Source organism: Mixophyes fleayi, chromosome 3 (genome assembly GCF_038048845.1).
Source record: "Mixophyes fleayi isolate aMixFle1 chromosome 3, aMixFle1.hap1, whole genome shotgun sequence".
Taxonomy (NCBI): domain Eukaryota; kingdom Metazoa; phylum Chordata; class Amphibia; order Anura; family Limnodynastidae; genus Mixophyes; species Mixophyes fleayi.
The window spans coordinates 337,409,275-337,433,493 of NC_134404.1; the positions used below are offsets into that span (position 1 = coordinate 337,409,275).

A 24,219-nucleotide genomic window follows, 5' to 3' on the forward strand; every position below is an offset into this window, starting at 1 on the left:
TACATAGGCCTCATAAATTGGTGATTAAAACCAAACATTTAAAAAACACTGTCAGGATTCCCAATATGAGACCACCGAGAGAACGTAGTTAAAGTGGTTTTTATTAAGTTCAGGATGCACCACGGTAGGGTATGGCAGAAATAGCAAAATAACTCAGTAAACGACAGATGCTGAATGTGATGGTCTGCAGGACTTTACCACAAAGTAGTGGAGACAACCCAAAAGGTGCAATGGTCTGCATAGCAAGGTACTGAAGGTAACAGACACAGGGTGTGATGATCTGCAATACTGTATCCCGACTGCTGGTAACAATCTGCAACTGGTTAGTGCTTTTTAACACTGGAGAGCTGAAAGCAGATATTTTTGGTAATACTCTGCAGCAGGATAATGCAGAACCACTGGAGAGCTGAAAGCAGGTACAGTGTCACAGACAAGCCGAGTCAGTGGTCACAGGCAGAGGTGGAAAAATGGAGGGACGATCAGAGGTCAATTTCAGGAGATCAATCAGGAGAGAACACAGGAACAGCAACACAACACAACACAAGGCAATAGATGATCTGGTCAAGACTGCTGGGAAAAGCAGGCTTTTGTAGGCCAGAGGCAGGTGTTAATCATCCTGGAGTAACGAGGCAGTTCTGGCAGGTAAGAGAACAGACTGAGCACAACAGTGGCCCCTTTGGTGGAACAGTGGTACTACAGGCAGGGTGCGGTGTCTCAGTGTGGAACTGGCTTAGAATGTTATTATTTAACTTTGTAATAGATGTATTCAAAATTGTATATATATATATATATATATATATATGTATATATATATATATATATATATACACATACAAGTTAACCCGTGCATAATACTCATGCATTCTAGTCAAATCAAGCTACTTAAGGTGTTAAAAAGGTTCTTGTCATGCATTTGGGCCTAGCCCAGGCCTCCTCAGGGGAAGAGCGTTACTTCCCGACGCAAGCGCCCTTTTTTAACGTGGTTTTGTCCACATGTCACCACCTCATCATTTTTCTCCATCACCTCATCCTTCATCTTCATCGCCACATCCTTCAACAAACTACTTAAGGTGTTAAAAACTCCCCACTGTCACCCCCCGCAACCACCAACCACTCCCAACTGTCACTTCTCCTTCAAGAAATATATAGGTCAGTGTATAACTCTGCCCAGCAGGTGGCGCTGCAGCTTGGTTTTTTTTTCTTCCACACACGCCACTAGGCATTTATATAGTAGATATTAATATATACACACAACAGGTCCAACATAGTTCCTGGCAAACAAGACCTGCAGGATGCAGATCATGATGCACTAGGACTAAAAGCTGTATAAATGGAATCACAAATGATGTCTATAAATGGACTAAATTAATGAGTATGTCCGTGAAACTCTAGTAAATATATGGTAGTTCATATAAAGATATAATCACAATAGAATCCCTCCAAGATTTCAAGCAAACCGGCCCATAAGCTGGAAGATATAAAGCAATCAAAGTAATCCAGATCCTGATATATGTCACTGGCAAAGGACTTGCATAGGAAATAAATTATATAACCTACTTAATTGTCTCATTGGTTCCAGTGCTGCATCTCCCAGCTTATGACTCCGTACACAACCATCAGAGAACATTGCCCAGAAGCACAGCGGTATGTTTCCTCGCTGTCAGTGACGTTAGTAATAGCAAAGGTTAGTAGGTCTCACATGCAAAAAACTGTAGAGATTGATTTCTCTTTTGGTAGCAAGTTCCAATTAGGTCAATCAGGGCACATTAATCCTGGAGGGAAAAAAACTGGTACCAGTGTAAATATAAAATTAGTCCAATATCAGATAACTGAAACAGCGATCCCAGTGTAGAATGTCTGACGAGTTACATCTGTTGAACCAAGACTTTTTATCAAAGATAGAATGAGAAATAGAACTTGATATATTTCTTATGATAAGAGAACATCACATTTATTGATGAGGAGACTAGAGTTATGGCAAGCAGGGGCTGACTGGCAAATTGTTAGCCAAGGATAGTCCAATTGAGCTGGCCAAAGCTAGACAGCTTGGGACACTCATCCAAAATCTAGAACGTCCCACCAGAATCAGGATAGTTGGCACACAGTGGTGCTCTCTAGAGCATGTACTTGCAGCTTTGACTACCTGCCACAGTTACTGGATCCTGGAATGTAGGGGGCCCTGTTTAAAAAAGAGTACTGTACTGTTGACCTCAGGGAAAGCCAAACAATGAGTGAACATTCTAGACCTCCCTCCCCCCAACATTAAATTAATAGCATCTATGTAAAATAATTGGTCTTCAACCCACCAGTCAGACCCAACATTACATTAATAACATTTATGTTTAATAGATAGGCCTTGACGCCCTGACATTAACATGCATTCCTATTGAATCAATAGCCATCTTTCTCCCCAACCAGCCCCCAACATTAAATCAATAGCATTCCCATTTAATACACAGATCCCACCTTGCATTAATAGCTACTAAAATATATGAATAACCTCCATAATCTCCACATTACATTAAAACCCCCATCAGCCCCACAAAACATTAACCACCCCACATAATATTAACACCTACCAGGGGCGGAACAGTGCACTTCCGGGCTCCATAACAAAGATTGCGATCATCCAGCTTCACGTACATGCTCAAAAGAGTAGAGCGGGGCTCCAGAGTAGAATGGCAAATTTTGGTGATGAGTAATACTATAGTACTATAGTAGGATTTTGCAGCCAGTGGTTCACTATTTGTTGTGGCACTACCCAGCATGCCCTGCCGGCCTCCCGTTATTATGGAGCAAAGTAACATTTTCTTACAGGGTATAATAATTATTTTTAGTGCATAATATGAATTCTGATGTATTTATATCAGGCAGATTTGGATGTTAGAAATTGCACTCCATACCCTGGGCTGTACTAATACCAATAGACGTGTCTCCACCACCTTCCTAATTGTCCCCTGTTGTTCACTAAAAACAAATGGTGTATTTAAATTATTCCACCTATTGTAAGTTCATTACAGTTGTTATAAAGCCATTTCCCTAACATTTATTAGAATGGATTAATTGGACCACTTAGAATACATCTGAAATAAGGACCTGTGGATTCCCACCTCCTCTGTATAGGAAGCTCTCGTATTAATCCTCTACTCTCGTATATTCATAGAATTCAGTTCCATTGAAGTATCTTATAGACAATGCAGGTTTCTGAATACATATTATTCCTATTATATCATCTCTGTATACAGAACATTAGAAGGCCATGATAGAACATTTCCTTCATTGAACGGTGCTGTTTTTCCACAAGTTTATATCTGCATTGCTTTGTATCCTTACTTGCATTATTAATGCCTCCTATGGTTTGCTTTTAAACCTCTTACAGTAAGTTACCCTACACTAGTAATTGAAAAATTTGAGATATGCAACTGAAACCACAAAAGCTGTAATGAGTGTAAGACACAAATAAACATTTGTTCTTAAAGGAAATCACTTTATTTCAGACTAGTCTCTATAATATTTTACATCTAATAACTTTACTGATAATTGAAGTACATCTGTAATTATGATTCACTAGTTCAATTCAGTACGACACATGAAAGATGTAGGTATGAGACATATTGCTACATATGTAACTGCCAAAGGGTTGTTGGAAGATAGCAAATATTTTGTTTCATTCTCAAAAACTGATAACCTATAAACCATTAGTAAAAACAATATGATTTCTATGTTAAATCGCCATTCACCCTCACACAGCACAGACCGCCATTCTGGGCAGGACCAATAATTATCAGGCCATGGGGTCTATTTATTATATGGAGAAAGCCCTATATCTGCCAAAAATTGACGTGTTTTCGCCAGAGATAGGGCTTCGTTGGCAGTAAGATTTGCTGGGTATCGCCAATGATAACTTCCTTATGTAAATCGCGGGGAAGCCTAAATAACAAGGATTGTGGCAGTATAAGTACTGATGCCTTATTCTCTGATTTTTTTTTCCAATTGGGAATATTTTTTAAATATGTATTTTTGAATTGTATTTTTTATATTTTTTCTGGATTTTTTTTATTTTTATTTTTTTTAAGTGAAATTCAAAGATCAAATCTGGACTTTGAGTTTCACTGGGCATTCGAATATCCTCTTTCACCATGAAGCGCTAACTATTACTGCTCTGGGCCAGTATAGCTGAAGCAGCTGAGTATAACTAAGTTGCCTCAACCATATGTTATTGTTAGATTGCGATGGTAGGTGATTTTTCTATTGCCGTGAGACGTGGTGATCGGCCTTATTGTTGAACTTTAGTACATAGACCCCTATCATTTTGCTAGTTACCAGTGAGGTCACTACTTTATAGAAACCTGACAGGTTTGCATTGGCATCAAGCTTAGTTGTCTCCGCAAAGGTCTCGCTGCAGTGTGGGCCTCGGTGATGTCATCAACTCCCAGTGAACTGATTGGCTGCATTCTGATAAAAGCTGGTTCAGCTCATAACATGGGCACCTCCATAGTAAATAGATGACAGGAACATTTTAAAGAGAAACTGGAAGTTCCGGATAATAAAAGCATATACAGTCATGGCATAAAAGTTTTTAGAATGACACAAATATTATTTTTCACAAATTCTGCTGCCTCAGTTTTTATGATGGCAATTTGTATATACTTCAGAATGTCATGAAGAGTGATCAGATATAATTGCAATTAAATTCAAAGTCCCTCTTTGCCATAACAATGAGCTTTATTTCAAAAACAACATTTCCACTGCATTTCAGCCCTGCCACAAAAGGACCAGTTGACATCAGGTCAGTGAATCTCTCGTTAACACAGGTGAGAGTGTTGACAAGGACAAGGCTGAAGGTCACTCTGTCATGCTGATTGAGCTAGAATAACAGACTGGAAGCTTTAAAAGGAGGTGCTTGAAATCATTGTTTTTCCTCTGTTAACCTTTGTTACCTGCAAGGAAACACGAGCGGTCATCATCGCTTTGCACAAAAAGGGCTTCACAGACAAGGATATTGCTGCTAGTAAGATTGCACCTAAATCAACCATTTATTAGATCATCAAGAACTTCAAGGAGAGAGGTTCAATAGTTGTGAAGAAGGCTTCAGGGTGCCCAAGAATGTCCGGTAAGCGCCAGGACCGTCTCCTAAAGTTGATTCAGCTGCAGGATCGGGGCACCACCAGTGCAGAGCTTGCTTAGCAATAGCAGCAGGCAGGTGTGAGTGCATCTGCACGCACAGTGAGGCGAAGACTTTTGGAGGATGACCTGGTGTCAAGAAGGCCAGCAAAGAAGCCATTTCTCTCCAGGAAAAACATCAGGGACAGACTGATATTTTGCAAAAGGTACATGAATTGGACTGCTGAGGACTGGGGTAAAGTCATTTTCTCTGAAGAATCCCCTTTTAAATTGTTCGGGGCATCTGGAAAAAGGCTTGTCCGGAGAAGGAAAGGTGAGCGCTACCATCAGCCCTGTGTCGTGCCAACAGTAAAGCATCCTGAGACCATTCATGTGTGGGGTTGCTTCTCAGCCAAGGGAGTGGGCTCACTCACAATTTTGCCTAAGAACCCAGCCATGAATAAAGAATGGTACCAAAACATCCTCCAAGAGTAACTTCTCCCAAACATCCAAGAACAGTTTGGTGACGAACAATGCCTTTTCCAGCATGATGGACACCTTTCCATAAGGCAAATGTGATAACTAAGTGGCTCAGGGAAACTCCCAGGACCTTAATCCCATTGAGAACTTGTGGTTAGTCCTCAAGAGGCGGGTGGACAAACAAAAACCCACAAATTCTGACAAACTCCAAGCATTGATTAGACAAGAATGGGCGGCCATCAGTCAGTATGTGGCCCAGAAGTTGATTGACAGCTGCCAGGGCGAATTGCAGAGGTCTTCAAAAAGAAGGGTCAGCACTGCAAATAATAACTCTGTGCATAAACTTTATGTAATTGTCAATAAAAGCCTTTGACACTTATGAAATGCTTGTAATGTCACTTCAGTATACCATAGCAACATCTGACAACAAGGTCTAAAAACATTGAAGCAGCAAACTGTGAAAACCAATACTTGTGTCATTCTCAAAACTTTTGGCCATGACTGTAGGTTGAATATATAAGTAAATCTATTTACACCCCCTGATCACTGTCTGCTCAAATATTACAGACATTACTCAGTCTGTAATATATGCACAACCCAAATCATTTACAGTTAGTATGAAATGAATCACCCAGCTTGTTAGGAGTAGATATAAGCAGATCATATATCCTGCTATTAGCGGTAGACTGATACACTTTCAGTCTTTGAAATAGAAATTTATTAGCTGGGGAAGGGATGACTTAAGCATAATTAGTTACAAGTAGCTGCTCAGTCTTTGGAAAATCAATGTAATCCCCCACAATGCTCTGCTTCCTGGCCACAGGATGTGCTGCAGCGTTCTGCGCTGTGTGCTACATCAGTATCGAGTGCATCAATATTAGTTCTGCTGAGGCATGTTAGCCAATAAACCAGTCAACGAATTTAAGTGCAAGAAACGCTTGTTCACTTCTTACGGACAACATTCAGCTTTGTAATCTCCCCATTTTTCTACCCAAAGTTTGTATTTTACTCCTTGGAAAGCCCTGTATAAGCTTAATTCTATAGGGCAAAGATCAATACCAGAAGCTGAGGCTAGCTCATTTTCTCTGTAAAGTCAGCACAAACGCTTAAATAAATTAATTCTCTTGCTTTGAGCTACTTCAGATCTCTCTTTCTTGAAAATTACGAAACCCTTCTGGAAAAAAAAAACCAAAAAACAAAATGTTAACTCCTAAGTAAGTGCTGTCCCGCCAATTCCTGGATGCAATCCCAGATAGTGGCTGGGTGGACAATGGAATATAGACAGGAGGTTAATGGGTGTGATATTTAATCTTATTCTTTCATTTCAACTCTGTTTAATAATAAAGGGGCCTATTTTGCAAAAGAGACCTGATGGGGACCATCGGGCTTTTTTTTTTGTTGCCGCTCAGAATCACCCATGGCTGCAATTTATCAAAAAAATATTGCAGGGGAAGCTGAGCGATACTTAGCTGTCTTGGTGGTTGTAGCCTGGAGAGGTAAGGGTTAACTTTGCGCTTTGCTGGGGGAGCCTGTGCCGACATGCGCAAGTCGGCTTGCCAGATTTGTGCTTTCATGTTGGAAACAAAAAAGGAGAAAAGAGTTTAAAAAGAGATAACTGTTCCAACGTGGTGGCTGCTTTGCTTTAGGGAAGTTTGACAACTTTAAGGCAGGTAATAAGAACATGACCAAATCCTAGGTTCTATGACAGGGAATCAGAGACAGTTATTAAGGTCATGTGATCAAGGGGATTATGGGTCAGATAAATGGTGGAAGCTGCACATATACAGGAAAACTAAAGTGCCGACCTACAGCATAGGTCAGAGAGTTGGTCATTGCAAAACTTCCGACATTGGTTTACACAAAGGGCTCCAGAGGTGGAACTAGCGAGCTGTGGCCCCTGGTTCGGGGAAGCGAGAAAGAGGGAACGGGGGCCCACAGCTCGTTAATTCCCCCGTGTAGCGGGCCCCATTATCTCCAAGGGCCCCGGTGCACCACAACTCCTGTACTAATGGTAGTTACACAACTGAAGGGCTCCATGCATATAATAATCCTGCCATATATAGACTAATCTACAAATCACACTACACTGCAGGGAAAAGCAATGAGATAACTCCAAGGGGACCACCAATTATAACACTAGGAGGCGCAATAAGAGTTGAAGAACTGCTATTCTTTGGGCAGCACGGTGGCTCAGTGGTTAGCACTTCTGCCTCACAGCACTGAGGTCATGAGTTCGATTCCCGACCATGGCCTTATCTGTGTTGAGTTTGTATGTTCTCCCCGTGTTTGCGTGGGTTTCCTCCGGGTGCTCCGGTTTCCCCCCACACTCCAAATACAAACTGGTAGGTTAATTGGCTCCTATCTAACTTGACTCTAGTCTGTCTGTGTGTGTTAGGGAATGTAGACTGTGAGCTCCAATGGAGCAGAGACTGATGTGAGTGAGTTCTCTGTACAGCGCTGCGGAAATAGTGGCACTTTATAAATAAATGATGATGATGATGATATTCTTGGCCAATGGTTGCCGGTTGCCTCACCCTAAGCAATGTTATACTTGTATCTTCTGGAAACTCTAAACATCTACAAAACTACTCCTAAAGCCACATGGTGGAAATAACCTCAATAAATGAGACACACTGAATAAACAGCACACTAAGGGGTATATTTACTAAACTACGGGGTTGAGACAGTGTAGATGTTGTCTATAGCAGCCAATCAAATTCTAGCTGTAATTTTGTAGAATGCACAAAATAAATGACAGCTAGAATCTGATTGGTTTCTATGGGCAACATCTCTACTTTTTCAAACCCACAGTTTAGTAAATATACACCTAAGAATCTCCATTCACAACACAGACTAAAAGGAAAGAGAATATTTATCCAAGTCCACGATTTATTTAGACCCATAGTCAATGTCTGAAATATACGACATAATAGATTTTGTTTAAATTATTATTGATGAGCCTTTTCTGAAACAAATCGCTTACAAATAAATCAAAACGTGATAGGGGCAGCTGTGCTGTAATGTCCTTTGTAAAATCGTTACCGTTTCTGTCATCAATAAATGTTGCCGGACCATTAAATGTAAATAATTTCAATGTATACTATCGGATGACATATGCATACTGTGATATAGATCATTTATCTTATTTTACCCCTGATGCATTAGTTACATAAAAATTAATTTCTTTCTTTTTAACTATTCTCTTGTAAGTAAATGTTACATATCTGAGACTGATAAATTGTGATTAACTATAATGTAAACAAGGTATTTTTCTACAATGTGTGTTTACTTTGGAAATAAATGGATTCCCTCAATTTATAGGGCTGGAATCTTTGGATAGGTAGTTGCAAATAAAAAAATATTGACATCATTTATGGTACAATATATAACTTTTTAATTATTTAAAAAAAAAAAAAAAAAAAAATATATATATATATATATATATATTTTCCTATTATTCATATTTATTGAGGTTGGAGAAACCTTGATTTTTTTTATTGGTCTCCACTCTTACCACCGCTGAAGGATTCGGTGTAAACTGGATCGAGCAGAGCTGATTCTGTTAGATTCAGTTTACAAGGATCTGATAGCAGTAGCTGTCAGACGTCTCTCTGGCATTGATCAGAGTTTGACCTCTGCTGGGTGAATGGAAGCAGCCACATAATGTCCGATTTAAAAAGCTATGGCCCTGATTCAGAGCGGAAAGGACGTGTATAATATAATAATGAATAATAATGTATATAATTAAAGTTACAATGTTATAATAGCAATTACTTAAAGAAGAAATCAGCAGAGTGCCCAGCTCTAAGAACATTTTGTACGTGAATTCAAATCCCTTCTCGGCAAACGTGGTTTATCAGAATACCACAAAACCACAATAATACCATGGGGTATATTTACTAAACTGTGGATTTAAAAAAGGGGAGTTGTTGCTTATAGCAACCAATCAGATACTAGCTGTCATTTTGTAGAATGTACTAAATAAATGATAACTAGAATCTGATTGGTTTCTATAGGCAACATCTCCACTTTTTCCAACCTGCAGTTTAGTAAATATACCCCATTGACTGCTTCACAAAAAACTAACATTAGCCCACATTGACTTCATTAGCTCAAGAAAATACAACCGTAGTACAAACATCTTTCCATGTAGTATACACGGTGTACACCAACACAGATACACGGCAATGTTCCAAAATTGCTCCTTGTTATATTCACGAGGCTGTGGAGCTTATTGTTTCTTTAGCCACATATGTTGGTCCTGTCGAATAATTAAAGCTTTTTGGAAATCTGTATTATCAGTATAATACTTGAACAGTGCTGCTCCATTAATCTTACTCACCTCTAAAGGCTCATAAACAGTCAGATACTCTACGCCTTCTAAATAGCTAAGTGCCTTATGCCAAAATTATTGGAAGCAATCATAAGATTCTTCTCTAGGGAAATGGTTTAAGGTAATGAACACCCTCATGGTATATGAGGAACTTTCACACTAACATATGAATACATTCAATAAATTTACTTTCCACTTCGATGGATTTTACAACCACGGAGGAATATTAGAGGCTCATCTCTCAGTGAGATTATTCAGCTGCAAGTAGTTAAATTTGGACTGGAGTTAAGCACTGTAAGTAGTTATTCTTACTTCATGCAAAATTAGATACAGTTAGTTACAGTTATTCAATATAGCATAATACCTGTAAAAGGGTTTGAGCACTCCCATCCATATATAACCCCTCTTTGCTGAGGCTTTGTCTTGTTATTTGTCGGTTCCTCCATATCCAAAATGTCGGACCATGTCAAGTCTGCCTCTCGTAATACATGGATACTGATTGTGATCTGTATTTACATTTATTGTTGTTGCTGTAATATATGGGCAGTAAAAAGGTCTAAAGGGTAGCCAGGGTTCAGGAAGAGCAGGGTAATCTTCCAGAGCCAAAATTGTGATGTGCCAGCAGGATTTTCATTCAAAGCCAGAGGTGAAATGCAGAACAGTCCAAGAAATGCTTAGGGGCACTAGTTAAGAGAAGATAACTAAATAAAACAATAACAATGTCTTTTTAACAGGAAGCTGTTTATATAGGCCTGAGCGCAGGCAATTCATTACATGACGTCAATCCCTGATGCAGGTTTACACAGATGAAAAGAAAAGGATTTGGTGAGTTTGTTAACCAAGAGTTTGGCAGTTCGAGTTCAGCAGACGTGTCTGTTGGCATAAAAATGTTGCACCTGTGACAGCGATGTGTCCGTGCCATGCCAGAGAAGAGGCCTGATCCCAAAATGCGACCCCGCATGCCAACATCAAGGCATTTTTAGGATGTCTGAAATTCCATTAATAGTGCAGTCTTGCCTGTATAACACATTCTTAATTTGGTGATAAGTGAAGTCACTCATGTCATGTAACTCATAATAACACTATACAGGGATAATGTATATTTACAGCTCCTAATAACTAAATTCAATTGACAATTTGTCCGTATTCTTTATTATTTTCTTCACAGTCCCTCTTATTGTCTTTCCAGTTTGGATTTGATTTAACCTCACCTCACTGCTGTGATGGTAATAAATGGATGCACTGCAGATTATAGGTCTTTTGGGGTATATAATAAGGAGTGTAGGCTGCTAAGCTCCAGATTTCCTTTGTCATGGAAAATTCACTTTGAACAGCTTTGTGTTTCTCTGTGCAAAGCAGTTTCTATCTTGTAAAATATGCAGCAGCAGCGATCTTGTGTTAGACGCCAGACACTCAGTGATGTATCCAGAGTTTTGTGTCTGTTAAAAACATGGCAGCCCCATAAAGAAATAAAAAGTATATTTCCCTTACACACAGAAGAGGCAGCCAAAACTCATAAGAATGGAACCTATCAATTCACAAGGAACCATAAGAGGCACAGAGTTGATTTTTCTTTTCATGCAAATATCTTATCCTTTACTGCACCAGAATAACATGCATTATTTTTGTGTGAATGTAACTGTGACCGGATAGGGGGACCCGGTACCATCTCCTGGGTTAGACGGTGTTTATAGCAGTCGAGAGATTTCACACAAGTCCAAAAATTTTGTGCAACTGGTCTCAGCCAGTTTTATTCATTAAAAAAACAAAAAGAAAACTCCAAAATAAACACCTTGCCATCTGGTTCTAACTAAACACTGGTCATTCCTGCAGCTTTTTACCAACACCACTCAGGTGCAGCTCCTGATTACCAGCAGGATCAGTGGTAACTTGGACAACCCGGTTATTGGGCTTAATGGATGGAGCCGGCCTTCACTCTTCATCTATAACCCCAGGACCCATTTCCAGCTTTTCAACAAGTCTACAGCAGCTTAGACGCCATACACATTTTCCTGGGGTTTTAAAACAAGTAGGTTAGGAACCTAAGTGATATATACCTGCATTCAAACACTAATCCAGTGGCTTTTTCACAGCAGCACACAAAGAACTAAAGCCAATTTTAAAATGTGAGCCTCTCTATAGTTTGTTTAGCAGACCACATTCTGTTGGCAAGTACACAAAGCAGACATAGCTGGCGGCTAATGTATAATACAGGCTGCATTCTGATGGATAGAGTACAAGACAGGATCCAATCTAAGCAATTGTGTACAATACAAATCCTAATTGGATAGTGATTGTTCAATATAAATAACAATCTAATGGCTGGTATAAAATAATAATCTGAGCACAGACTCTTGTCTGATGGTTAGCGTATAATGCAAACCTTAATCTGATAGTTAGTGGACAAAACAGATGTCAATGCTGGTGGTTAGTATAGAAATATTCTGGTGGCTAATTTAACATGTAAACCTCATGGTGGCTAGTGAAAAAAATCAGAGCACAGTCCTGGTGTAGAGTGTAAAGGACAGTCCCCAGTCCCTGTGGATACTGTAGAAAGCAGACCCCAGTCCTGGTGATGAGTGTAAAAAAACACCAGTCCCCTCACTAGTCACCGGCCACTGGCTAGCATCGGTCATCCCACTAATGACGCGGATCCAACTGTTTTTGTTTCTTCCTAAGCACTAATTACACCCATGTGCTCCACCTGTGATCCCGTGCTCTGTGTGGAGTTTTAACCCTGTCTGCAGCAAGAGCCTGCCGACTGCCAGAGAAATTATTAGTCTCTCCCTTAAGGGTGTGTGTCAAACTGCCTTTAATGCCACATATCTCTCCCCATAGCTTCGTCAACCTAGGTGAAGTGTATACTGCGGGGAGCGCAAAACTGCCCTTTTTGTCACAATACATTAAGATGCAAATTTGGTGATATGTACAACTGTAAATATAGAATACAGATACATACAGAGAACAGATCTGACAATCATCATCAACAAGTGAAGTTGCACCAGGCTTATGTTAAATCATAAAAATAAATGGTAGTAAAAATTGGGTACAAGAAGAGAGTGATCAGTTTGCTACTAACCGCATGCAGTTTGCGTGTTTTAAAACTGCTACACATTGGTATATGATTAATAAATAATGTGGTTTGTGTTCTGCATCAAGGTTTTAAAATCGCATAATAAACCATGCTTTGATATATATCCCCCTTAGAGTCTTCACTTGTTGCTTGGCTTTCCAGGAACTGAATAGTACCTATCCGTTTTCCAAACATGGCCCCAACAATCCAGGATCCAGACAAGCTGCAAGAACAGGTAGGAGAGTGCAGTATTGTCTGCCAACTGTGTTATGCTACATACCTCCTAAAAGTAACATTTTCGATTAGCCAATACTGCACTCACACATGCCACAATCATTTTCTGTGAGACCACTCCCCTTTTCTGGTAGGTCACTCCCTTGTGACCTTTCAAAAAAATATCAGCACTTTACTGTAAAAAATAAGTTGGGACATATAAAATTATTGTTTTATTTTAACTTAAAACATGTGCTGTGCATATATATGGAGAGAATGAAACATTCTATGCCCATATCATCTGTATTATTTTCTTTTTTTTTAAAGTGTGATGTGTAAACAGCTATTGGATGTAAATATAATGATTTTATTTACAATATATGGATCCAAGACAGGGACTTAGGATATGTGAAAATCTTACACAGATATATCACAGAATGAATGAGCAACTCCGGATCATTTGGTAGGTGAAAAGACTCGTCCTGACAATTGGGAGAAGACAAGATTGTATCCTCCACTAGGAACTATTACAATATTATATGTAGTTAAACAAAATTTTCCAAAGTTGTTGCCAATCTATATCCTGTCAAATTGCTCTTTTACTACCACTAGCGTCCATTAGGTGGTGCCATAGAGCAGCTATTCTTAGCAGTTTATTAAATGTGATTTAAATATCCAGTTTACACAGGTGACTATTTTGGCCATTTATGACCCAGGGTGTTTTATACCTTAATAACCAGACTGTGGTTGCCAAAATATGGCCACAAAGTAGACATATTTATAACACACCTATTTTTAATGTCCCAGCCGTACTTATTTTCGCAGAATAGTATTGATTTTTTTTCCCCCAAGGTCCTAAGGGACTGGCCTACCAAAAAAGCGGGGATATTATTGTGGGAGGGGCATGTGTGTGGTTTTGTCTAATCGATTGTGTGGCCTAATTTTCTTGCTTATATAATCTTGTGTAAATGGTGTTAGATAAGGTATTTATCCCTTTATGACTGACAAACAAATGCCTCTTACATTGAGATATAAAAATAATCTTCATTTGCTACGTTTATTTCCACTTTGCGCTTTGCTCTAGAGTGACAGAGCAGGCCAGGTAATAAGAACACACTCTGATGCCTGCGGTTGTTTGTGCTTGGCTAAAATTCACTGGGAACTAGAGAGATCACTGAGGTATGAGGTGATTAGTGCCTCAGTGATGTTATTATTTCATAGTGAATGCATAAGCGGCATTCTTATGAGTTTGGTTCAAAATAGCTGACTTCACTTTAAGAAGATACATTTCCTACACATTGATTGGTGTCACTATATGGTAATATCCCCAATTAGTTATCTTGAAATAGTTTTAGTTTACTGTGTATCACTGTCGTCAGCAGATTAGTGTAAACTACATCTAATCCTATGTCTGATAATTGTGGCTATACTTTCTCCCTAATTGTCTCTTCTGCTGTCATCTTCAGAATATGGATAACGATATGCCAATCAGCAGTAACCCCCCTCCCCCAATCCACTCTGTATTACTTCCCAAAGTTTTTTTTTCCTTTAGTAATCACTGAGGCGAATTTGGAACTTTGATGTGTTCAGCATCGGTTTTAATTAAAAATAATCCAAAGGATAAAGATGTTATCAGAATGTGAATTTTAATTTCCAATTGAAATGAATTCTTAGTTTGCTCTGAGTTTTTTTTTAACTTTTTAATTATATTTTCCTTCTTACATTATTGCTGTTTTGCACTCAGTATGAATCTATGGATTGCATTTTTAGAGCAGACAGTGCCCTAGGCTTTGTCAGTGAATACACCTTAAATAAGTAATTATACCTTTATTATTTGTACTGGGAAAAAAACAGTTACCTGGCAAAAGCAAAGTGGCAAATTGCAGCTTAAAAGCAAGTAAAGATATTGTAAAACCATTACTTTGGAGCCTCAGAAGAGTACTGCCAAAGTGTGTGTCTAGTTTGCCTAAATTGGAAATAGAGGGCCTGATTCATTAAGGAAAGTAGAGCAAAAAAAAAAAAAGAGTAACTTTGCAGCTTGGCAAAACCATGTTGTATTGGAGGGGGAGGTAAATTTAAAATATGATGGCAGATTTATATCTGGGGTAGGGCATGTCCTAGATCAACTTTAAATTTCAGTGTACAAATACAATGTGTTTGGTAAAACACATCTAAGGGATCAGACATCTCTTCCAATAAGTTATCTAACTGTAAAACTTGTTTTCCACCTAAAGGCAAAACTGTAACCATGTATTTCCACATAGTAGAAAAGTATTACTGGCATCCCGTTTCCCAATGTCCAGGTTAAAATCTTTTCATGCACCTGAGAGTTGTGTAATATGCAGGTGCTGCTGTTGATGGTTCCCTGTCTGTAACTGATGTCCTGCCCTTTCTGAACTTAGCAGTTGTGTAATACAGGGATGCTGCTGTTGATGGTTCCCTGTCTGTAACTGATGTCCTGTCCCTTCTGAATGTGACAGCTGTGTAATATGCAGGTGCTGCTGTTGATGGTTCCCTGTCTGTAGCTGATGACCTAACCCTTCTGAACGTGGCAGCTGTGTAAAATGTGGGTACTGCTGGTGAAGCTTTCCTGTCTGTTATTGATATCTTAGTCCTTCTGAAACTGGCAGCTGTCTAATATGTAGGTGCTGTTGTTGATGGTTCCCTGTCTGTAGCTGATGCCCTACGGCTCCTAATCCAGGCAAGCTGTGTAATACGGAGATGCTGCTGGTGATGGTTCCCTGTCTGTAACTGATGTCCTACCCCTTCTACACCAGGCAGCTGTGTAATATGCAGGTGCTGCTGTTGATGGTTCCCTGTCTGTAGCTGATGTCCTGCCCCTTCTACACCAGGCAGCTGTGTAATATGCTGGTGCTGCTGTTGATGGCTCCCTCTCTATAACTGATGTCCTACCCCTTCTACACCAGGCAGCTGTGTAATATGCAGGTGATGCTGTTGATGGTTCCCTGTCTGTAGCTGATGTCCTGCCCCTTCTGAACCTGACTTAGACTGTTTTATCTATTATAGTTAATTTGCCTTTGTCCTCCTCAACTTTTATGCATAAAGGCAATATGGCATATCTAATTATATAAACACGCATGTAAAGAACAGACAGTAAAGAATGTCAGTAAGTTTTACAGCTACTTTTAAGTGTGTTTCCACCATCGGTCAACTTTCTTTTAACAGTTTGTACATGCCTTCCGGCAGCTTTTCCTAAAACATTGCTCTGTCTTCCTGGCTTAATTTTTTCAACCATATATTTATATCAATTGTCAGAGAGAATTAATTTTATTGTCCTGGGATATAACAAAGTATGCTCTCTGAACAGTGATATCCAGTGCAGAGATCCACTGCAGAGTGACATCCTATTCTCTGTTGTCCCTGTTCACACAGGACCCTCTTATTCAGTGGTACATGATAAGAAAGAGAGCTGTGGGGGCTAGCCTGGGGTCATGGATGTTAACGGTTCCCCATTACTGTTTTGATACCAGTTTTAGTTGTGTACTTGAAGATATAATACGTGCTAGTTACAGTAGGATGCCTGCGAGGACCTGTATAGTGAAACCTGCTCCTAAATAAGACTTATTTAGGATCAGGATTTATTCAGGATATGTATTATAGGGCCATTAGTTCTCCCGTGTGTGATCTAGCAGAATAAACCGCCTGACAAGCTGCTGATTACTTCTAAGTGATCCAGGCAATACCTGCCCTGTGACTACACCAGAATATTACTGTTTAGTAAATGGGGACATTTAAGAAGACATTATACCCTGACCACACTCTGACCCACCTGTAACCACACATCCAAAACAGACAAGTCCAATCAGGGCTGTCCTAAGAAAACAGGTGCTGTTCATAGTATAATTGTGTGACAGAGGGTGACCAGCCGGTGTGCCAATTTGAGCATGGCCCATTGTCAGGGGGGGAGGGGGGGCAAGATAATCTTAATATCCCCATACATAATGCAACTGTGCCAGCCAGACAACTTGCTGTAGACCTGAATGGCTGCAATGGGCAGCGTGGTGGCTCAGTGGTTAGCACTTCTGCCTCACACCACTGGGGTCATGAGTTCAATTCCTGACCATGGCCTTATCTGTGTGGAGTTTGTATGTTCTCCCCGTATTTGCGTGGGTTTCCTCCGGGTGCTCCGGTTTCCTCCCACACTCCAAAAACATACTGGTAAGGTTAATTGGCTTCTATTAATTTAACCCTAGTTTCTCTGTCTGTGTCTGTGTGTATGTTAGGAAATTAAGACTGTAAGCTACAATGGGGCAGGGACTGATGTTAATGAGATCTCTGTACTGCGCTGCAGAATTAGTGGCGCTATATAAATAAATAGTGATGATGATGATAAATTAAAGCATGTTTGGGTCCAAGAATACCCCCTAACAATATCTGATCATGACATAATCTGGCTGCATCTGATAGTTTATGAGGTTATAATACGTGTGACCTAATATTGCAAAATCAGACAAAGATCCATCCGTTTGGCACTCAGGCTGAACTTCTTGATCTGCTCTTACATGGGCTGTATTTGTCTGTTACTGTACTTAATCTTTACCAGTTACATATGAAAACAGATTACAATAGGCTGTCATGGAAGTGGTTAAATCCCTCTATATTATGCACAAAAATGTAAACTTTAGATTTCTATTTTATTTAACTTCCAATGAGTCCTAATCCCATAATGTTTCTTAATCCACATTCAGTTTCCAATTACAGAGGAATATTGATGCAAAGTAATTTTATATCAGAGTAAGTGAGCAGTCCATTCTCAAACCCATTATATTAGGCTGGGGATATAGAACAATATACATTGTAGCAAACTGTTATGTAAATACATAATAATTTCACAATCATTTTAATAGTGCACAATTCTAAACAATTTCACACATTCACTTACAGCATGAATTTTATTTTAATTATTACACGACTAACTTTATGCACACAGCTATATTTTTTTGTTTGGAAATGGTTAAATATATGCAAATGCAGTGAACGTGTCAGAGCTTCAGACATAATCATCCTTAGGTTAAAGATATTCTCGTTAATACCAAGAATCGGTGATCTGGGAGTTATAAATCCTGTACACACTTTGAGGTCTCGGGCATAATTAAAGACATCACTCAGCTCGCTGGCAGGATGTCATTCACGGACCCTGGTCAACTGTAGTTCAAATATTTCTGATTAAAATTTCCTACCATTTCCTATTGTATTCTCCATATCTTTAGCCATCTACATCTGTTTATAGTTAATCTATTGTCACCCACACAATCCTTGATTTTCTGACAATTTGTTTAAAAACAATCAGATCTTAAGATCAGATCTTGATGTGTATTAATGTCTTAAGAAATAATTTGCAGAAATGGAAATATCTTTCAATCTGCAGATGTTCAGTAAATTAGGATTCTGAGAACAAATAGGGTTGTTTCTTTTTCTTTTATATGAATGACACGTACAGCAAAACACCTCAATACTAAACTAATTCATCCGAATTTCCTGGGATAGCCCAAAACTTTGGCCCTGGAGATCCCCCTATCTTTTGTTATGAGCAGTCAACTACAAAGTGCTCAATCTGTTAAATATATATGTATATATATATATATATATATATATGTGTGTGTGTGTGTGTGTGTGTGTGTGTGTGTGTGTTCATGACCATTTATTTATATAGCACTACAAATTCCATAGCGCTGTACAGATAATTTTTCTCATTCACATCAGTCCCTTTTCCATTGGAGCTTACAGTCTAAATTTCCTAACACACACACCTTAATTTTGTCAGCAGCCAATTAACCTACCAGTGTGTTTTTGGAGTGTTGGAGGTAACAGGAGCACCCGGAGGAAACCCACGCAAACACGGGGAGAACATACAAACTCCACACAGATAAGGCCATGGTCAGGAATTTAACTCATGACCCCAGTGCTGTGAGACTAACCACCAAACCACTGTGCTGCCCAATAGTAAGTTTGCAGACAGGGTCTTATCTCTCTGCCTGTCTGTATTACCCAGTATTGTTTTACTACTGTGTTTGTTCCACGGAATTAGCTGGTACTATATTACTGAATGACAATATATATATATATGTATTTATTTATATATATATATATATATATATATATATATATATATATATATATATATATATATAAATAAATACAGATATGTTATATAGATATAGATATATATATATATATATATATATATATATATATATATATATATATATATATCTATTTAAAGTCAAGTAATGTGGCATCATAGAAATCTGGATTGTCATCAAAATAGACTGGTTATGTGCAAGTAATACCATAAAATAACTGTCGGTGGGAAGTGACCTAGTCCCATGGACACTTATTATACAACGAACTGAACAACGTGGGCATAGGGGACACTGTAATATCACTAGAAGACAGGTGACTACGGCGTGCGCCCTTGGTGCCCCCGGCTGCCCCTACCTGGCACCACACCTGCCCAGGTGAGACGGGGCTCTGTGCGCACGGCCAGCCCGATGCAGGACGACGTGGCAGCCAGCAGGGGGCGCACGGCTCTCCCGATCAGCGTGTGTCAGTGGGTTTCATTCCGCTGCTCGCAGTGCTGGATCCAGAGCTGCCCGCACCGGGGTCACTCTGCCCGCTCCCCATCCTCACACACCGGCTGGCACACAGCACCGGGAGACACATGAGCAGCACATCGCAGCACGCAGCGGGGATGTCCCCCCACTTCTCATGAGGAGCCCCTGGACCATGAGGTGGATGGCTCGGAGGCTTGTGCTGTCTCTCATTGGGCTGGTGTGGATTGCCATCCTTATCTTCCTATTAGGGGGCAGGAGGAAGTTAGAAGCGGAGGATTCAGAGGGGGACAACAGCAAGGTAAGCCTGGACTTTGTATAACCTTATCCACCCCATGCCTGGATAAAGACAGTAAAGGTTACCCCTGGCTCCTGAGGTTACCGACTCTTCATGTTACCTGGAGCCTGGCATGGCAGGTGGCATCATCTGCCAATGTAGGTTACCCACTAATGCCTGGTGACCCAGAGGGGCGCAGTACAAGCGCAGGGTCCATATAATATATTCCCAAGTGGAAGAAAGTTACAGGTTAACCCTTTGCTGCTTAAAAGTCCCTGCCAGGTATACAGGTGTATATAGACGGGGGTTTCAGGACTGGGGACATGGATTCTGTGTATCACTGGTGTGTTGTCAGTGTACAGTTGTGGAATTGTGTCACTGCAGGTGTTACTGTCTATGGCTTTCCATGTAGTGAATGCTGACACGACAAGAGTACTCCAACTGCGACTGGATGACAAATGGGGTCCGTAGTCTAATCTGGAGAACTTGGGTTGGACCTGCTGACTGTGACGGTATCTATTTATACACAGCAGGGAAAATAAATAAGGACTCTGCTGAATGAGGTGTGATGTTGAGGCTGAAGTGTCTGTACAATTACAGCTCTACGAGAGAGGGTGCTTAGATGTATATATAAGCAGATGTTGGCATGTACATATTGTATGTCAGCTGCTGGCTTGTTGTTGCATTTTTTCCTTTGTGATGTTTATTTATATTTGTTCCAAGAATTTCCTTCCATGTAAGAGTTGCAAACAGCGTTGCATTTCTGCTACTGAATTTACAGCAGGACACTGTTGCGGTTTAATTGTAGCCATGTGCTAGCCTAGCAGAGGAACCAGTGGCCTGAACTGACATCGACCTCTCGCAGCACAAGTCTCTCAGCTGAGCACAGAGCGGCAGTGAAGGAGTTAACCCCAGCAAATATCTGGGCTACAGAATGAGAATTGATGAATAATGCATATTTGGCTGGATCCCCTGAAATTGCCCAGGGAAGCTGCCTCTTCTCACACACTGCTGTATAATTAGCAGTTTTATTAAACCAACACTAGACGATCTCACCAGCTCATTTTTTAGAGTGTTTTGCACTTTGCAAGTGATCCGGTGATTGAAGAGGAGCAATCTGCTGGTTGGGGAAGTTCAGCCTGCACCTCAGTGAGCTCCCTGATTAGCAGTCAGCATTCACCAGAACGGTGGATGGGGGGGTAACGCCGAAGTGATGAGTGATATCACTGGCCAATAAGTGGTTAAAAAAAATAAGTTAACCCAGTGGTTCCCAAACTGTGCGCCTGGGCACCCTGGGGTGCCTTGGAGATCTCACAGGGGGCCTCGGCCAGGGCCAGTGGTAAGCAAGACGGGGGACTACTTGGTAATTATTTTGGCTTAGGGGTGCCTTGAAAAAATTTTGGAGACCCTAAGGGTGCCTTGAAATGAAAAAGTTTGGAATCCACTGAGTTAACCGATAAAAAATGTTCTTCCACTGAGGGCTTCATACACCCCATATTTTGGCTTGTCCATTTCTATTCCCAACAACAAAGTATCCATTCCCTAATATCAGAGTACCTTAATGTACCAAGTACCCTATTTTGATGGTAAATATTTACCCAGTGCCCCTTATCCCAAGTCCCTTATCCCAAGTACCTGCTAAAGTGTGCAGGGTTATTGCTAAAGTGGGTAACTCAATTTTTTCAATAATTCTAGTACTCCCTTATGTGTATATTTGTTTATCGAGAAATCCCTCATGTCTTTTAAAGTTTTCAAAATATTCTAGTTTGTTTGGATTATTTGTTATTAATTCCTAATACATTAAACTACAAATCTTAGCTTCATTTAATAAGTGGAAGTTACCCCCATAAACTGTCCCCTTTTTTTATTGGCCATCCCTATTTAATGCTATAAAACAGAAGTTTACTACCAGCTTATGTGATACTCCATTTGTAAATATTTATAATTCTAGCTTCTTGCCAAATATATGCTATAAGATGTGTATATTGCCAGGATTGGTGGAAATAATACATTTTGACAATATCGTGTCAATGGATGTCACCTATGTAGTGTTAATTAAGTAGTATGTGCATGAGATAACTGTTTCATGGTTTTCTACTGTGGTACTTTAGAATCAGTATAATTATTTATCATTGTAGCTCATAGATTGTTCTCGGGGTTCATTATATTATAAATTAAAATATCCATTTATCATTGAAGTATAGTTCGTTAGGTATAGTTAGGTAATAAGTTATAACAATACATTTAATCAAAGAAAGAGACACCTATCTGTAATAACATGTAATTTTATACAAGTGTTACAAGCTGTAACACATCTGACAATAAAGCAGGAAGGAGCTAGGGGCCACAGGTGAAAGCTCAGAGGGCTCCCGTTTTCTATCTCTGCTCTAGTGCTTGTCTGTGTATCTGGTTTCAATTTGCAGTGTTCTATGACCTGACACTTCTCTTTCACTTATTAGATAAAACCATACTTGCCAACTCTCCCGGAATGTCCGGGAGACTCCCGATATTCGGGTCGGTCTCACGGACTCCCGGGAGAGCAGGCAAGTCTCCCACATCCTGCAACCGCCTAGCCTAAATGATGCGATTCGCGGTGAAGCACGTCATTTTGGCCCCGCCCCCGTGAAAAAACCACAGCATTTTGTCTCAGGGGTCGGAGCCGAAATGACGCGAATTACCCCGCCCCGCCCTCCAACCACGCCCTCCTGCTGTAACTCTCCATCTACTAGTACAATACTTGCACCCATTGGGCGACCATCTAAGTACCAGTCCATTCATTTGAGCCATTGGCCCATTCATTTTATTTTCATCCATTGATTTACTTGAATAATGCTATATATTTGCATTATTTTTACTGAAAAATACTCTTTTTTTAAGAAAAAAGCAAAAAAACTTTTGCTGCGGTGAATATTTGACCTATTTTGATTGAATTCCAGTAAATTTCCTGGCAATTCACAGCTACAGTATTGGTGATATTAGATGGGCAGGCGACACAAAAATAAAATTAGATCTAACTAACCCTCTGTGATCATCTGCCTTGCCCTTGCTTGGTTTGTAAGTTTGGATAAATTCCTAAAGCAATGTGTATTAATATATAACAGTATGGGCTTTATAAGCGTATTGTATTTCCTACAGTTTGTCAGGGGGCGCTGTTCGGTTGAAGTCTGTGGCGGATATTTAGTTCTCGTTTTACCCAGAAACCAATATGTCAGCCAAATATTTAAATACATGGTGAAGTATGATCCTTAACGGGGAATCAACTATGTCCCAAATGTGTTACTGATCATTTATATAATAATAAATCCTTTAAATGTCCGCTTTGCATAATTGCCTGTATATAATATCTAGGAATCTGTAGACAGCAAGAAAAACTAATTGAGAAATAAACTTTTATTTTCAGCTACATCAGCTCTTTTTTTTTGTTTTTTTTTTGTGTTCAGCAAACAATTTCCTACAACAATGTGAGACAGAAACAGGGGCATCAATGCTTCATTGTCTACGGTGAGCGTTCGCCCCTTTCATGTTACAACCACCTGAAAATAACATCTATACAACAGTTTAATCGCATATTTTGCAGACGTCTTATCACTCTTTACGTACGGAGCCATTACGGCGTTCTGCCACTCTCAGCATAATTGCATCTTACCAGTGATATATAAAAATCAATATTAAATAACCAAATAATATTTATGAACAGCAGAGAGCACAGGCTGAGGTTAGACATCAGGAGGGGGGGGGGGGGGGGGGGGGGGCACAGGCACATAACAGGCTTGTTGCCCACAGCGTTTGGCTTGATTAAACAATCAGATAAGAAAACCATGTCTCTGAAAATGAAATAATAAAATACTGTTGTCACATTCAGATGTTACTGTGTGAAAGTTATTGGCAGCCGGACAAATCATGGTTGTAACATCCTGGACACTGATGGTATTAACTTCTGTACCGCTGGGGGCTATTTGCCGGTCATTACTTGGGGCTATTTGATGGTCATTCTGATGGCTCTTTGCTGGTCTGTACTTGGGGCTCTTTGCTGGTCATTACCTGGGGCTATTTGCTGGTCATTACTGGGGATTATTTGCTGGTCATTCTGGTGGCTATTTGCTGATGGCTATTTGCTGGTCATTACTAGGGGCTCTTTGCTGGTTATCGCTAGCGACTATTTGCAGGT

The 24,219-nt window shown here is 39.9% G+C and overlaps 1 protein-coding gene across 2 annotated transcripts in view; it reads left to right on the forward strand.

Annotated features, from left to right (window-relative positions):
- The first annotated feature begins 19,768 nt into the window (after window positions 1-19,768).
- GALNT14 (polypeptide N-acetylgalactosaminyltransferase 14) overlaps window positions 19,769-24,219 on the forward strand; it is a 378,447-nt gene continuing 373,996 nt past the window's right edge. Inside the window, exon 1 of one of the 2 annotated variants that reach the window (XM_075204367.1) lies at window positions 19,769-20,075. In XM_075204367.1, the coding sequence (XP_075060468.1) occupies window positions 19,932-20,075 (144 nt within the window). In that variant the 5' untranslated portion in view covers window positions 19,769-19,931. The remainder of the gene's footprint in view (window positions 20,076-24,219) is intronic. The other variant, XM_075204366.1, reaches the window with a different exon arrangement.